This window comes from Arachis ipaensis, chromosome B03 (assembly GCF_000816755.2).
Source record: "Arachis ipaensis cultivar K30076 chromosome B03, Araip1.1, whole genome shotgun sequence".
Lineage (NCBI taxonomy): Eukaryota > Viridiplantae > Streptophyta > Magnoliopsida > Fabales > Fabaceae > Arachis > Arachis ipaensis.
In genome coordinates, this window is record NC_029787.2 from 21,127,801 (window position 1) to 21,144,396 (window position 16,596).

General features: G+C 32.8%; 2 protein-coding genes across 3 annotated transcripts in view; both read right to left on the reverse strand.

The window, feature by feature from the left end:
* Positions 1–1,666, reverse strand: part of LOC107629880 (primary amine oxidase) — a 6,701-nt gene extending 5,035 nt beyond the window's left edge. Inside the window, exon 1 of the mRNA XM_016332818.2 lies at positions 1,317–1,666. The gene's annotated coding sequence lies outside the window, so the exon portion shown is untranslated. The remainder of the gene's footprint in view (positions 1–1,316) is intronic.
* On the reverse strand, positions 6,631–11,259 carry LOC107629879 (lanC-like protein GCL2). Of its 2 annotated transcripts, XM_021118374.1 has the most exons (7): positions 11,241–11,259; positions 9,106–9,374; positions 8,841–9,019; positions 8,626–8,737; positions 8,001–8,117; positions 7,568–7,888; positions 6,631–7,188 (listed from the first exon to the last, which is right to left on the reverse strand). In XM_021118374.1, exons 2-7 carry the CDS (start codon positions 9,283–9,285, stop codon positions 6,850–6,852), a joined length of 1,248 nt encoding a protein of 415 aa, XP_020974033.1. In that variant the 5' UTR covers positions 9,286–9,374; positions 11,241–11,259; the 3' UTR covers positions 6,631–6,849. The 2 variants fall into 2 exon arrangements, with proteins under 2 accessions (XP_020974033.1, XP_016188302.1); XM_016332816.2 differs by lacking the exon at positions 11,241–11,259 and having other exon boundaries at positions 9,106–9,460.

The following is a 16,596-nucleotide window of genomic DNA, read 5'->3' on the forward strand; positions in this document are numbered from 1 at the left end:
CTGTCCTGTTTTATGGACAATATGTGTGACACTAGTTTAGTTTCTAGACTAAGAAATGAAAATAAACCAATTTTCTATTGTCTGCACTCTTAATAGTGAAAATAATAATATATTTGATTATTAGTTGAAAAAACTAGTTATCTAATTTGATTGTTCTAAAAAATTTGTAACGTTATTAATATAAAGGGTTACATAAAAAGTTAAGATTTAAACAAAATTATATTTGTCTTGAAAATTATTTTTATTGCTTCAATCACTGAATAACAATGATTTATTATAAAAATTATTCAAAAAATACTATGTGCATACTAAAATCAGTAATTATGCAGTCACAAAAAAAAAATCAGTAATTATGTATTATTTAATTCATTGTTAATGTGTATTTTATATTTTATTGTATATTTTATATTAGTGATTAATTTTAATAGCTAATTTTGGTAAACATCTAACATGGTTAAAAGTTATTTGTACTAAATTTTAAAAAAAAAAAAATTGAACATCAATAAGATCATAATCTAACAATATGCATTTTAAACTTTTATATTATTGTTACTTTGTTTTATGAAAATTATGTCAAAATAATTTTGGATTAATATGAAATTTATAGTCATGATCTATGATACATAAATTTCAAATGAAATGATAAGTTTTACAATAAAGGAGTAAATGATCATTAAATTCTTGAAAATTTTGATTTCGGATTAATTAATTCCTAAAGAAAAAAAATTAATTTGGACTTCCAAAATAGTAAACAGTAAACATATGATGTTCTTCTATCAATTCAACTAAAACTTAACGGTGATGCTTATATATATGGTTAATTATTTTTATATGTTTATCTATGAAATATAGTCATATAAATAACAATTTTTGGAATGAAACTTCACTTATTTTGATAGGATTGATGATAAATAGAGAATAAGAATATATGAAAATTGAAAAAATAATAAATGATTCACTGTCTAAACCTACATCGTTGTATAACGAGACAATAACAAGAATAATGAGACATGCACTACTATAAATAACGAAATATATGGACAATTCGGTTTCGTTTTATACTATTTATTGACAAAATGATATACATGTTCATCGTTTGCTATTTTGAAGGGTACTTTTTTTTCTGTAAGAAGTAATTAGTCCAAGGTCAACATCTTTAAGAATCTAATTGTCATTTACTTTAAGAAAAAAAATTGTTCCCCTACACTTCCTATCAGCTGCAACATGAATCATGAACTAGCATGCAGTGCCCAAGATAGAAGTGAAAAATCCTAAGCAAAGTAAAGGAAACTAGAATATAATTATTAGTTAGTTACCTGCAATTAGTGATTCATTGGCCAAAGGCAAAGCTAAACCCTGACTTGATACTCTCCTGTTCTACAACTTTCTTTCATCTTCAGAGCCCTTTAAATGTTTTCTAATATAACAGAATATGTGCAACAGGGGTAGGTGAAGGTTTTTATGAAGTCTGAGAGTTAAGGTTTATGGGTTGTGTACTTCTTCTGTTCACACTTCACAGGCTTCTATTTTCATAATGCGTGGCGATTACTACTGGCGAGTGGCAAGGATTGGAAATATATGGTGACAAGCATTTTAGGCTCTTCTTGTTTGTTTTAATGCCGCAATCAAACTTTTTCTTATTTTTTCTTATTTTTTCCTTATTTTTTTCCGTTGAATTATCAACGTACATCTGGATTTTCCAACTGTTATGAAAGGAGTATAATTTCACAGGAAGTTTTTTTTTCCTATCTCCTTTTTTAATGACAATTAAAATTCAACTATATCTAACTCAAACATAAGTATAATAAATTCGTACGAAAAGTCTAGGAGCCAACAACTTTTTCAAATTCTAGCCAGCAGCATGTAACCAGTAAAGAAAAATGAACCATTGGATGAAATTTCACACCATTAAAATATCATTGATGACTATTAATAATTCAATTTCATAAAATATTTTTAAAACTGCGTTTATACATTATTTTCTCCAGCAAACCTTATTTAGATTTTTCATTAACAAATAGACATTAAAACATGTTTCACATTTCGTAATTTATTTCAACTCTGCAATAAAATGTCTTAGCTAGGCTCAAATTTAATAACCCTTTGGATTCTGTGTGACTTGTTTCCTCATGAGGTTAGGGGTCACTATAAGAGGTGTCGTATCTTTGTTATCTATCGTCCATTTTGTGTTTGTTCCAAGTGTACTCTTTTCCACGGAAAAAAATAGAACAGTTTCAACTGTTTGAATGGTATTATTTTTATATGATTTGACATTGCAATTTGCAACCACCTGTTATCATTTGCAACTACTAACTAGTAACTACCCAAATTAAAGATCCCCCAAATTGGCAAATTGCCAAACACGGCATGTTTTTCTTTACTTTTTATGATAACGAAGTCCCAAACATATAAGTGTAACAAAATTCTTTCCACAAATTAAGAAAGATTTTTGAATTCGGGACTGGTAAGGCTTAGTTTCCAGTTAGTACCTTTTTACCTTTGATGCCATTTAGCCTAGTAATCAGATCAACAGTATCATTGATTTTGCCAAGAAGCAATAGCTCAAATGACAGAGTCTCCTCATACTCAATTAAGAGGTTGCGGATTCGAGTCTCTATATCTTTGGTAAAAAAAAAAAACAGTAACATTGATTTTAGTCCAACCACTTTTGATTCCTCACGTTGCAGTTCGATCAATCTGAATTTTAAAGGGTTCCCAGCACTGATATAATCAAATTGAAACATTTGCCTTAAAGAAAACCAAATGGTAATCACTTCCTGTTATTACATTGAAGGCAGAAGAACTACTGTGCTTTTTTATTAAAATTTGTAAAAGGAATTTTGCATCATATTGATTTTTCAAACTTAATTTTGAGGGCAAAAAACAGAAATAAGCCAAAGGAGAAAATAATTTACGTGAATAAGCTAAAACGAAAATTACTTCATGAATCCAGTAATGCCAGCTAAATTTAAACTCTATTTCTACATAATTCGAACCAGCTGGGTGCGAATTATACACAAACACACGCACACACTAATTCAAACCAGCTTGGTTCGAATTACACACAGTAATTCATGGTATAATTCGAATTATGCTGTTAAAAAATTAATAATTTATTAATAATAACTTAGGTAAATACATGCATGTACTCAAATTTTAAATAAAATATTCTACATAGTCAATAATAATTTAGAAATGAAAGAAAATATTTTATTCCATACAAAATAATTAGAAAATATATTTTATTCTATACAAAATAATTTTAAAAAATGGCTTAAAAGTTGTTATGAGTACTATAAAAGTTTGTAATATTCTAGTGATTTAGGTAAATACATGATAAAAATATTTTTTCTTTAATTTCTAAATTATTAGTGATTATGTAGAGTATTTCTTTAATGTTCTAAGTCATTAGTTACATACAATAAAATATGTTTTTGTGGTATAATTTAAATAAATTTATTAAAAAATATTTTTGATAATTTTTTAATAAAATTATTTAAATTATATGATGAGATATTACATGATTCGAATTACGCATGGGAAGTTCGAATCACTCTGATTCAAATTATATAGTGAGCAATTCGAATTCTATACAATACTCTTCTGCCCATTCTTGAATATTTGTATGGAAAAAAATATTTTTATCATGTATTTACCTAAATCACTATAATATTACAAACTTTTATAGTACTCATAATATCTTTTAAACCATTTTTAAAAATTATTTTGTATAGAATAAAATATATTTTTTAATATAATTTAACATAGGATAAAATATTTTTTGTAGTATAATTTAAAAAAAATTTATTAAAAAAATTTATTAAAAAATATTCATGAGCTATTAAAAATGGACAGAAAAGTATTGTATGGAATTCGAATTGATAGCTCATTAATATTTTAAAGAAGTCTCGTAATTAAATATTTTGTTAGCTTTTTTTAACGTATGAAATAAAATATATATTTTTTTAATTTTTAAATTATTAATTTTTTTAATAAATTTTTTAATAACTTTTTTTTAATAAATTATTAATTTTTTAACAGCATAATTCGAATTATACCATGAATTACTGTGTGTAATTCGAACCAAGCTGGTTCGAATTAGTGTGTGCGTGTGTTTGTGTATAATTCGAACCTAGCTGGTTCGAATTATGTAGAAATAGAGTTCGAATTTAGCTGGTTCGAACTACATATAAACGTGCATTGGTGAATTCATGAAGCAGTTTTTGTTTTGGCTGATTCGTGTAAAATTTTACTCCCCTTAGCTTATTATTGTGATTTGCCCTAATTTTGATGAAAAATAAATCAGTGTTAGCCTGATTTATGTTTGACAGCTTTTATATGAAAATAGATTATATAGTAAAGTGAATGTTGGCCAAAAAAAATAGAATAAATGATCATTTATATCCATAAAAGATGAAAACACTGACATATGAATTCACATTAAATCGAAACTAAACTTGTACCCACGTAAGATATCCTTCGTGTGACAAAAGTACCCTACGTGGCACTCCAACCCTCCAAAGACAGGGTACTTTTGTCACACAGAGGACATCTTGCGTGGGTACAAGTTTAGTTTTGATTTAGTGTGGGTACATATGTCAGCGTTTTCATCTTTCATTGGTACAAATGGTCATTTATTCAAAAAAATAATAATAAATGACCATTTGTACCCATGAGAGATGAAAACGCTAACATTTGTACCCATGAAAGCTCGAAACTAATCTTGTACCCATGATAGATGTTGTCCGTGTGACAAAAGTGCCCTGGCTTGAATCTGAGCTTGGTTCGTGGGTTTTCGAACCTACGTGGCACTCCCACCTCCCAAAGTCATATAGATGGGGGGGGGGGGAGGTTGGGAGTGCCACGTAAGTTCGGAAACCCACGAACCAAGCTCAGATTTAAGTCAGGGCACTTTTGTCACACAGGCAGCATCTATCATGGGTACAAGATTAGTTTCGAGCTTTCATGGGTAGACGTTTTCATCTCTCATGGGTACAAATGGTCATTTATTCAAAAAAATAAATTTCTTTAATCATTTAGCCAACCGTAATTATTGAACACAAAAACTACAATTTGTTACTTTAAATAAATAGGAGTCGAAGCATAGAATCACATATGCATTTAGTAAGAAAAAAATTTCCAGACAATTGAACCTTTTTTTTAATTAAAACGCGCTCAACACAGCAAAGTGGAGCAACTAGAGTCCAGAACATAAGTAAATATCAAATTACAAACATTACTAACAACTCGAAGAGTGGTATCAACCTTTCGCCATCTCCGGCGTTGCCATCAACAACCAAAGGGAGCACCACCAAGCAACTCGTCAAAGAACATGAAGGACTTATTGATTATTTCCACGACTCCCGAGCCATGATTATTAAATACTCGATCATTCCTCTCTAGCCAAACTGCCCAAATGACAGCAAAGAAGCCAACCAACCACCTCTTTCTCTCAATCTTTCTCCGTGGCGCATGTATCCAACCCTCGAAGTGTTGTTTCAGTGTACCTGGTATGGTCCATGACCTTCCAAGGGCAAACAGCCACGCGTTCCACACTTGCCAAGTGATTTCGCACCCAACAAACAGATGAAAAGCAGACTCAACAGCCTTACTACATAAAGCACAAATATTATCACGCTGATCAATAACACCTAGTCTGGATAGTCGTTCTTTAGTAAGCACCCTCTCAATCAACACAAATCAAGTAAACAGTTCAACCCTGTGCGGGACGACGCCACTCCAAACAATTGAACGTTCTGTAACTCAAACCCTAAATCAAACACACCGTTCAGATTATCCTTTGCTATCTTAGTTCAAAATCCCCGTACATATATCTGAGGATGCACTCATGCACCGGGAGGATTTTGACTTCACAGATTCGTTTGGACTTTGGAGAGAGGGCTAGTGATTTCTGTGTGCCGGTTTTTCTACGCCTTGTCTTAAATGAAGACGACTTCTTAGCGGCTTTACACCATCGATTAAGAGATCAAGAAATCATTTCCCATGACTACATCTAATCTTGTTCCATTTAGGGAGGTTAAATCACGGGGGTTAGAGACAGGATCCGAGGGAAAAGCAACAAGTAACAAGTTCGATTCAACAATGCAAAAATGTCACTCATTTCAGTGGCCTTTTAACTAGGTGGCGACTTTAGCTTAATGTCTAGCTCTCTCCTCGTGCAAGCCTTCTATTAGAAACTTATGAGTGGTTGTGAGAAACAATGAATGCTGTTGAAAGTTGAAACATTGACTGCTGCTCAATTCCAATCTAATACTCATCACAGTAAACTCAAGTTCATTTTGATGGTTCAAAACTTCAAATTTAATTTTAACTTAAAAAGAATCCTCATCCTAAATAACGAAACAGCTTTCCTACCATTTTTGATATTTGAAACTGTAATGTCCGATAAAAATTAAAAAGGTTGCATTCCTCCTTCATTGTGCTAAGAACCCAAGGATACGTATGAGTTGGAATTTTTGAGGAAAAGAAAATACGAGAAGTGTTAAAGATTAAATAAATTTCAAAGTTATTCCCTACTTTAATATCTCAACTCTCAAACGCCCTTAACAAAACTTAGCCTTCTGGCTTCTATCCAGATTCAGCATTGGCGACTAATTTCACACCAAAGAATGAGATTAAAAGGGGCAATCTCATACCACAAAAGGAAGTTATGAAGAGTTTTGTCAGTTGTAAGAGGGAAAAATCATGCATAAATAAGGATAGCCTACCACTAAGAAGCAAAAGCTACATATCATGTCTAAGACTCTCGTTTAGTCATTTTATTCACATTTCCATTTACATTGATTTTACATCATACATAAAGGCCTCCCATACATAATATGTTGTTTCTCATAGTTCATAAGCTGGGAATTTAGATTGAGTAGGGTCAATCATGTCAAAGAAGAGATAAGCCATACCTCCTTGCCCTTCAAACAAGGAATATGGTGTATCACCTGCATGCATTTCACCTTGCCATATCAGCTTATGAGCTCTCTCAAGCAAAAAGCAAGCAAAAGCTTTGGCCCTGTATAAATACTTTGCATCCCTGGTTAGTTGGTATAGTGACAAGAAGACATATGCATTCCCACTAATACCATGGCAAATCCCAACTCGCTTAAGTAGACCACGGTTCCAAACAACCTCTGCAGCTTCTATAGCAGCATCCAAGAATTCCTTATCTCCAAAAAGCTGAGTTTTTCAAGAGAAAGTTTATTACAAGTGTCCCATGATAGTGAGATGAGACAAGTAACAAATAGAAATTAAAACATGGTAAACAAAAAATTGTGCATTTGTCCTAACTGCTTAGTTTGTGACAAAACATTTAATAATAAATGATTGACATGGACATTCAAACAGCATTATTGACACTGGCACTTCCACAAAGAATTATTTTTAAGGGGGAAAAAATAAGCAGCTTCCACAATATTGCATATCATAAAACAGCAAAGTGAAATCAAACAAGAAAGGGAAATGGTGTTTAACAATGATGACATTACATAATTAAGTGTTTCATAAATCAAAATAAGAAATTTTGCAGCTTTTAAACAGTCTTAAGGATCCTTTTTACCTTAGCTGCTTTGACAAGGGTGAGGGCCACTCCAGGAGCCCCATGACACCAGTGCACAAGGACGTCTCTCTTTATATCATCTTCACTAGCAGGATAGTTTCCACTTGGAAAGCGATTGTGTATCATATATTTAAGGGTGCCCTTGACGTCCTCAAGCTCATCTGGCTTTAAATCCATATCCATCAAGACATGCATAATCCCAGCCAGTCCATGTGCAGCACCCCAATACTTCTCTCCATACCATTCGAACATCAATGGGCATCTTCCCAATTTCCTACCCATTGCCCTTCCGTTCTTTATGATTTCATCCACAACCACACGCTGACAACAATATCAAAATTTAGATCTCCAGTATCCTAACCCTTCTTTGAGATCAATTCAACGCAAATCAAATTCCAAAAAAAGGCAAAACTTGTTGGTAAACTAAACTCACAGTGTAAGTGGACGGAACTGTCCCCTGACCAAGATGCTTGTTTAAGAATAAACATGCCCAAAGAAAACCTACCCTCCCATATAGCAACTCGTCAGGAAGACTTCTTGGTAGCTTAATCTGCATCAAACCCCCACATTAATAACCTTGAGAAAAGGGAGAACCACCAATTTGGTCCTCAAACGATCCCAAAGTTCAAAATTTAATCCCAAACAAAGAGATAATTATATGCTCTTGAGATACCACAATGGTCAATGTACTAACAAATTGGTTCTTAAAATACCAACAAACAAATAAATAAATACCTAAAAGCTTGATTTGCTAGCAAAGTAGCCCTAAAACATCTTTTGGCAACACAAGTAAAGCCCATTAGTAAACATAACTCACTATTAATAAACTCTCTTTTAAGAATTAACTTGTTAGAATTTTGAACCTTTTGGTGCTATAATTGAGGTTCTTCCCTTCAAAAAGTAAACAAAAACATGAGAACTCATAAATAATCCTGAATCATCATTCCATGTTTAGCCCTAAATTGTTTTCTTAAATTTAGTAGTGAATGATAATTTCCATAACTCAGTTACCTAACCTACCATTTTTAGTCGAATTAAAATAAATTGTAGTAGAATACCTTTTCAAATTGAGCCAAGTAGTACCTCAAGGACTCATCATCCCTGGCGAGCTTGGCAGCCACAGCCCCAAGGGCGCACACACCAGCACGCCCACAAAGGAAACTCACATCCCTGCCATTCAATTCATGTTTCAACCTTTAAACTTAACAAACCTCTAACTAACTAACTTCCAAGAAACTGCACATTAAGAATAAGATATTTAGAAAATGAGAACCTGGAGGTGGCAGAAGCAGCGTCGCAAGCCTTCACAACCTGGGAACACAGCGCAAGGTCATTTGCGTTTCCGGTCACGTGGTACGATTTGAGGAGAAGAAAAGCTGTGCCGAGGAGGCCGCAATAGAGAGTGAAGTCACGTGCGCGCTGGCCCGATAACCCCCAAGTCTCCACCACTATCTGACACAAACACAAATTCGAGAGGTTAGCGTGCGTGGAAGTGAAAGAGAGTGCGTGTGATGGCAGAGATTGGTAATAGTGGGTACGGTTTCTTTGAGGTCGAGGGCAGCGCGTTTGAGACGCTCCCAGAGTGGGGCGTGGGGCATGGCAAGCAGCTTCGGGAGTGAGTCGCCGACAGTAAGGGCTTCTTGTTGTTCAAGAGGGGTAGACGGCGCCGTTTCGGGTACGAATTCGGGCATGGAGTTCGGGAAGAAGCGGTCCGCCATGGGTGGTTTTGACTTTTGAGTAAGAGGCACGTAGTAGAAGATGTGTTTGGGATTCGAAATGAGGCTGTTGGCTTTGCCTTTTCGCTCATTTTGGTGGGTTTTAGGGAGCGCCTCACTAAATGAGGTGTCCGAGACGCCTGTACTGTCCTGCGATCGTGGTAATGGAAAATTTAGACACCTGTCTCTAAAAATTCAGTGGCTCAGTCATGGAGGATTTGCTTTTAACCTGAAATTTGGTAGAAGATGTCTTTTCGAATTTTCATTTTGGCCTATTCCCAGTGGGGTGGATATATAATATACATATAGGATAGAGTACTTTTTAAAATAATTTTGTGGATATACTGTGGGTCTTTAAGTTGGATCAGGAGAAATGTTTTCTTTTTTGGTGCATGTGAGAATAATTTTTTTTTTTGGCAACTGAACGAACAAAAAAACTAACAGATATGGGGCAAATAAAATTGAGGTCTAATGTGGGATTTGTTTTAAAAAAAGTTCACTAAATTAGAACAAAATCTAAAGTTTTAGGTCTTTAGCAGGGACCTCATTTTGGGCGTTTGTAAACATTTCTTTTTTCCTATAAATTGATTTATATTATTAGTAAAATTCTGTACATATAGTATATATAAGAATAAAGTATTATTTTTATCCTTTAACATTTGGAATAAATTTTAAAGTTGTCTCTAACATTTGAACAAATCGTCCTATTTAAATTCCCAACATTTTAAAATTGACTCAATGTTATCCTGTCATTAGGAATCTTTTAACGGAATTGACGGCAAGACAAAAGTAAGACGATTTTGAAGAGTTAGGGACTTAAATAGGACGAAAACGTTGGAGACAAAAACGATACATAGAAATAAATTTTAATTTTATCCTTCACTAATATCAATTTTTTATTGTATATAGTTATTCAATTATTTTTTAACCACATCTAAGTAAATTACACTTAATCACATTACTTTGATTCTAAATAATTTTTTCTTAATTTTACTCTTAAAAATTTTTACTCATTATGAAATGTTTGTAAAATGACTAGAATCACATATTTATTTTTAATTTTACTCTTAAAAATTTTTATTCATCATAAAATATTTGTAAAATGACTAGAATCACATTACTTTATTATATATATATATATATATATATATAATTTTTTTTCCACAAAATTATGTACTAGTAATTCTACAAACATAGCAAAATAACAAAAAATACGAAACACAAACAAAATGTACTTACCATCAACACTCCATCTTAAAGAATACAGATGTGTTGAAAGTCTTCAAAATGTTTATGCTTCAAAGTGTAGATTCGCTTGTTTATATTTTCATGGCTGTCATCAGCATCCCGAATACATAACTACAGCTCTTTCTGAATCTGATCTTAAGATGTTGGCATATTAAAGTTTTCTATTGTGGGCTTTTTTTTAATCAATAGTATGAATTATGAATGGATTTCGTTTTTCATTTCCTCTTTTTTATTTTACATATTGTTAAAGAATTTTTTTTTTATTTTCTCTTTTTTTTTACGGATGAAATTTTCTTAAAAATTACCATCCGTTAGATATTTTTATTTTTCATTTTTCACTTTTTTTTTTCACTTTTTCTCATTCATGGAGTTTCTTTTTTTGTTTTTTGTATGGTCATGAATTAAAAAAAAAAGTTTAAGAAACATTCTTGCCAAACCACGAATTGGGCCGGCCCTCATGTAAAATATACGTATTCAGCTCAATAAAATAACTCGGGCTGCATATGTCAAGGATAGAGTCCAGCAATTTATTAAATCCTATGGGTCATCTTTAAAAATATTATGGTATGCCTTTTTTAAAATCTGAATCTTTTAGGGGTTAAACACAATTCTATAATAAACCTGAAAACCCAGGTTAGAATGTGTCAGATTGTACGAGGCGTTTCATTAACCTCAATGGGATAGGCGTGGGCTAAAATTCACCCGCTCATTTTACGATCCGGACTCTGAATTTTGTGAGGTGTCCAGCATTGGCTTTCCCACGTCCACTTCCACTTCCACTTCCAAATGACCATAACAAACCACCATCTTATACCCAATAAATAATTCTCTCTCAAACACAGATATTTTTTGTCAGTACATAATCATTAGAGTAAAGTGATACTTTGGTACTTGAAAATTTTGACTTCGGACTAATTAGTTCTTAAAGAAAAAAATATTAATTTGATCATCTGGATAGCAAACAGTGGATACATGACATTCTTCTATCAATTCATCAACTAAAACTTAACGATAATACTTATATTTATTGTTAATTATTTTGACATGTCTATCTATTAAAGATAGTCATGTAAATAACAATTTTTGGAACGAAACTTCACTTGTTTTGATAGAATTTGTGATAAATAGAGAGTAACTGATAAAGAATATATGAAAACTCAAAAGATACTAAATATTTCACTGTCCAAAACTATATTTTCCTGCTCATGTGACAATAACGAGACATGCACCACTTTAAATAACAAAATACATGGACAATTCGGTTTCGTTTTGCACTATTTATTGACAGAAGGATATAAATGTCCACCATTTGCTATCTTAGAGGACCTAATTAATATTTTTTTTCTTCAAGGACTAATTAGTCCAAAGTCAACATCTTCGAGCATCTAATTGTCACTTTACTCTAATAATTAATAGAGTAATTACCCAAATTAGTTCTTGACGTTTTTTTAAATCGGATACTTTAGTCTTTCAACTTTTGAAATGCACAAAAAAACTCTCTCAAATTTAACTTCGACAGACAAATCAATTCCTGACAATATTTTTCCGTCAATGACAAACAAAAAACGTTGACGTGAAACCCTGAACTAACACACGTAGCAGTTAATTGTCTACGTGTGCAAAAAAATAGATCAGTCCCTGACATCGGTGTAGGGTTGCAAACACATCGTTTGAAATTTTGAAATTGGGTGAAGATGGAATCCCCCTTTGCGTGCATCTAGAACTCTATTGTTTGCACTCTATAATGGCTAATGCTTCAGCGACCGTTAGCAACGAAAATTTTGTTGCGTCTAGTCGCCGATAAGCGAGACTAAGCTAGGACAGCATGAGTGAGGGAGGGTTAAGCAAAATCGACTTCGCAAAGAGAAAAGACCCGAATTGCTTCTGTGGGTATCACGCGAGAATATGCAAATCAACCGTTACGAAGAATTCTGAAAAGTTATTTTTTGGGTGTTCCATGTACAAGGTAAGAAACCAAAATTATTGCATAACAAGCATTTTGGATCTTAAGAATGCTTCTGAGCAAAATCAATAATTGGATTCATTGCAGGAAAATCAACTATATTGCAAGTTCTTCACTTGGATTGATATTGTTTTTTATCTCAGCTTCAAGAAGGTTGTTGTGGAAGACACTAGTAAACTACAGGATTTAGTGGGTATTATTGGAGAATTTCAAGATAAATTGATAGAGTTGCAAAATAAGATGTATGCACTAGAGATGTGTCAAAATACAGAGCCAAAAAAAGAATGCAAGAAGAGTTAGTGTAAGACAATTTATTTTATTTGTGTATTTTGTGCTGCAAGTTGTGTTGTTGTGTTTAAGTTATTGTTGGATCTTAATTTTTTAAAAATATTAGTTATTTAGTGATGTAAATTCAAACTTATGAATGAATGAAGTCCTTAACAATTTGACTCTATATATGTTACTCTTTATATCACTTCTTTTAGAGTGATATATTTTATTTTTATTTTTTTTAAATAATTTTAGGCTGTCAAACACGTTTGTTTTTTAAAAAAAAATTGAAAATTGTTAAAACTTAGTTGTAAAGAACTATCCTTTCTTAAACAAAGATAATAAACATATTATTTTCTATTACTGAAATAATAGTTATTATTGTATTTTTGTATTAATATATTATCTAGGCACTAAAAATGAAATGTAAGCTCTATCCTTTATGAGCATATACAATCAGTTGTTAATTGAATGATATAGAATTTAAATTATTGCAATTAAAACAAACACTACTCGAAATATATATAATAGCTAATACCATATATTGAGTGGTTCAAGCACCACATTAACAGTAAATAGTAATGTTATACATTTTTAGTAGTAGTATGAGTATGAACAAGCCAAAATAGATCATGCATGCAGTAGCATGAGTTGCTAAAATAGAGAATTTTTATAATATTTCTAGATGGTCAAAATGAGAAACTAAAGTTTTGATATTTTTGTCATATGAAATTCCAACCGAAAAAGTTAAAATAAAATAGCTCATGTCATCACTTCTTTCTTAGAGCCTTGAAACCTGAATTTGGAATGAATTAGAACATCTTTGAAGAAGTGTCCTTACTTGTAGCTATCAGTGTTTCTGATGAGATTCTTTCATTGGCATGAGGATGTGGAATAGGAGATGGAGTGCTAGATTGGAGTGTTAGAGAGTGTTGTGGCCTAATAATTAACTGTTTTGGTCTTACATGAATTGGTATTTGAGTTGGCTGAGGTGTGCTAGTGTTCTGCAACCAAACCAAAAAAATACAATCACTGTTTAGCATAACTACAATCCATCCCTAAAGATTTTAAAAAATGATATATCAATCCCAAAAAATTTAAAAAAAGACATATCAATCCCTCAATTATTATAAAAAGTCCAACACAATCTCTACCATCTATCAATTTACCAAAGAAGCACAAGTGTTACCTGTGCTTGGAGAGCTAACTGGGAGACATGAATCTCCTCTGCTGCTTGGTTAGTGATTTCAGCAGTTGACTGAGTATTTGTACGTCTTCTTGAGTTGGTTGATCTTCTATTTGGAGCGGGAGGACCTTTGTATGTTTTCTGGTTATGTCTAGTCTCTCCACATTTAAAACATGTAACCCAAAATATCTTTTTCACCTTTGAACCACTTGTTTCATTTTCAGATGGCTCCTTCATTCTTCTCTTCACTGATTTTTCAACAGGTCTCTTCAACTTAGGTGAAATTGGGTGAATAACATCAATCTTATCCCAATACTCTTTTGAATTCACTAGTTGGATGCAGGGTTGGGTATGTGGCCCTTGCTGCCCCAATTTTCAATAATGGATATACATAGCCCTCAGGTTGTCACCCCTCCTAGAAATAGCAGTTAAAGCATGAACACAAGAAATACCTGCAAGGTAACATTAAAGCATTATTGAAGGACTCAATTGTTGCAAATTTCATGCCCAACTCAAAGTAAACCTCTCCAAACCCTGCTGTTTCATTGTATTATGGAAACTCATACTTTTCTCTTTCATCTTTATAGTTTTCTAGTGTCACTAAAGTAAATGACTCATACTCAAATATAGGGTCAGGCTCAACCTCTTCTTCAGCCTCTTATTGTTCATCATCACTTGCTCCAACAGAATTTGTCTCAACAAAACTTAGACCACCACTACTTCTTGGACCACAACCACTTCTTGGGCCACCACCACTTGAACTAGCATGGTTGTGCCTAGCTGAACTTGGGTCACTAAATTTAGACCCAACATTATTAGACTGCCTAACATTAGGCCCATTAATAGTTGGCCCAACATGAGATTTGTTGTTAATTTTTAAAGTCTTTGTATTCTTTGAGCCCCTGTTAACCTCCTTCTAAGACATCTTCTTCATAGTTTGTTGTTCTTTCCTGGAAGCATTATGTTTATTCTCTATTTTTTTCTCCTCTATTGGTCTTCTTATTCACAATCACACACCCTTCTTCACTGTTTTTATCATCAAAGCCTGGGGGAGGTGGTCTATAAAACTCATCCTCTGTGCTTTCATACCCATCGTCACTAGACTCATTGCTAGACTCATCACTAGCTTCATCTCCAGCTTCATCGCCAGGTTCATCCCTAGCCTCCTCAACTGAGGTTTCCATGATTCGGTGATCAAAGAAAATGCACATTTCATCAGTTTTTCTGTTCTTCATTAACCCTTCGCACATTTGATTAATCTCTAAGTCTCCTTTAATAGGATGCAATCCAAACTCTATATCACCAGCAATTTGATCATACCAAAACATCTTTTTGTAATCTAGATATTCTAAACCTTTGAATATAGTCAGTAGATCAAAGAAACAGATGAGATCAAGGTCCATCCTTAGAAACCTTTCTACTTTACCATCAATGTGCAGTAGTGCTCCATTGTTATGCCTCTCAAAATGACCACTATGGTGGAACATAGGAACTACGAAATCTTCCATCACTGAACATAACATATAATAATTTATTAAAAACAAGCACCACTACAAAGTTCAATGAAAATTCCTACTTCCTGGTTCATTCTTTTTCGTTTTATGTCATAATAATAACCAAAACAGAGAGGATGAATAAACTATTACAATATTCTATCACAAATTTCTAAACCCTAGGCCAAATAATAAAATACTCATCACTATTACTATAATGGTAGCTAAGAATAAACAATGAGTTTCTAATCTCCTTCAATGCGAGTCTTCAGTGGTCACATCCACTTGTTCGTTGCGTCTGACTCGGCGCTAAGGTAACGGCGACAAACGGAATGGTGACGTTGGGGGTGACACGGTTGAATGTGAGTGATGGAGGTTAAAGGTGAAACAAATGAAATAGGATGATGGCGATGATGTGGGCAATGATTTGGGGTTTAACGTTAAAGAAGGGTTGAAGTTCTCTCTGTAAATTGAAGAAGAAAGGGTGGGTTTTGAGTCTTTTTGTTTTTAAAAGAGAAAAACAGAGAGGTTGTACATAGTCCATTCTCCAAAACGACGCAGTTTAAGCCTGGGGACTAATCTGTCTTTTTGCACACGTGGACAACTGACTGCCACGTGTGCTAGTTCGGGACTCAACGTTAGCGTTTTTTATTTGTCATTGATGGAGAAACATTGCCAAGGATGGATTTGTCTGTCGGAATTATTCTTGGGAGAGTTTTTTGTGTATTTCAAAAGTTGGAGGACTAAAGTGTCCGATTTTAAAAATCTCAGAAACTAATTTGGATAATTACTCTAATTAATAAATATATTTTTTAAGGTTAAATTTTTTACATAATAGTAATTTTTGGAAAACACAAAATATTTGATAATTTTACAAAAATTGCACTCGAATAATTTTTTCGTTGATAAAAATACACATGAATTTTGTTATCGACAAAAAATATCCTCAAATAATTTAAAAGCGTGACAAAAATAATATTTTTTATAAGTGACAAACAATTTTTGTGACAAACCGCTTATGCATTTGATCTAAAATTTTATAAGAATATTTAGATAACTATTTAAAAAACACATACACAAAAAATTTGATATTTATATTTTTTATTTTTTAAAAGTATTATTAGTTATTGACAAAAAATTTCACAAATATATAT

Bases quoted from the DNA above. Each gene is read 5' to 3' on its own strand.
- LOC107629879 (XM_021118374.1), bottom strand. From the start codon at position 9,285: ATGGCGGACCGCTTCTTCCCGAACTCCATGCCCGAATTCGTACCCGAA. The intron at 7,889-8,000 runs GTGAGTTTAGTT...TATTGTTGTCAG, and splicing joins CAGTTCCGTCCACTTACACT to CGTGTGGTTGTGGATGAAAT. The intron at 7,189-7,567 runs GTAAAAAGGATC...TGAAAAACTCAG, and splicing joins CCCTTGTCAAAGCAGCTAAG to CTTTTTGGAGATAAGGAATT.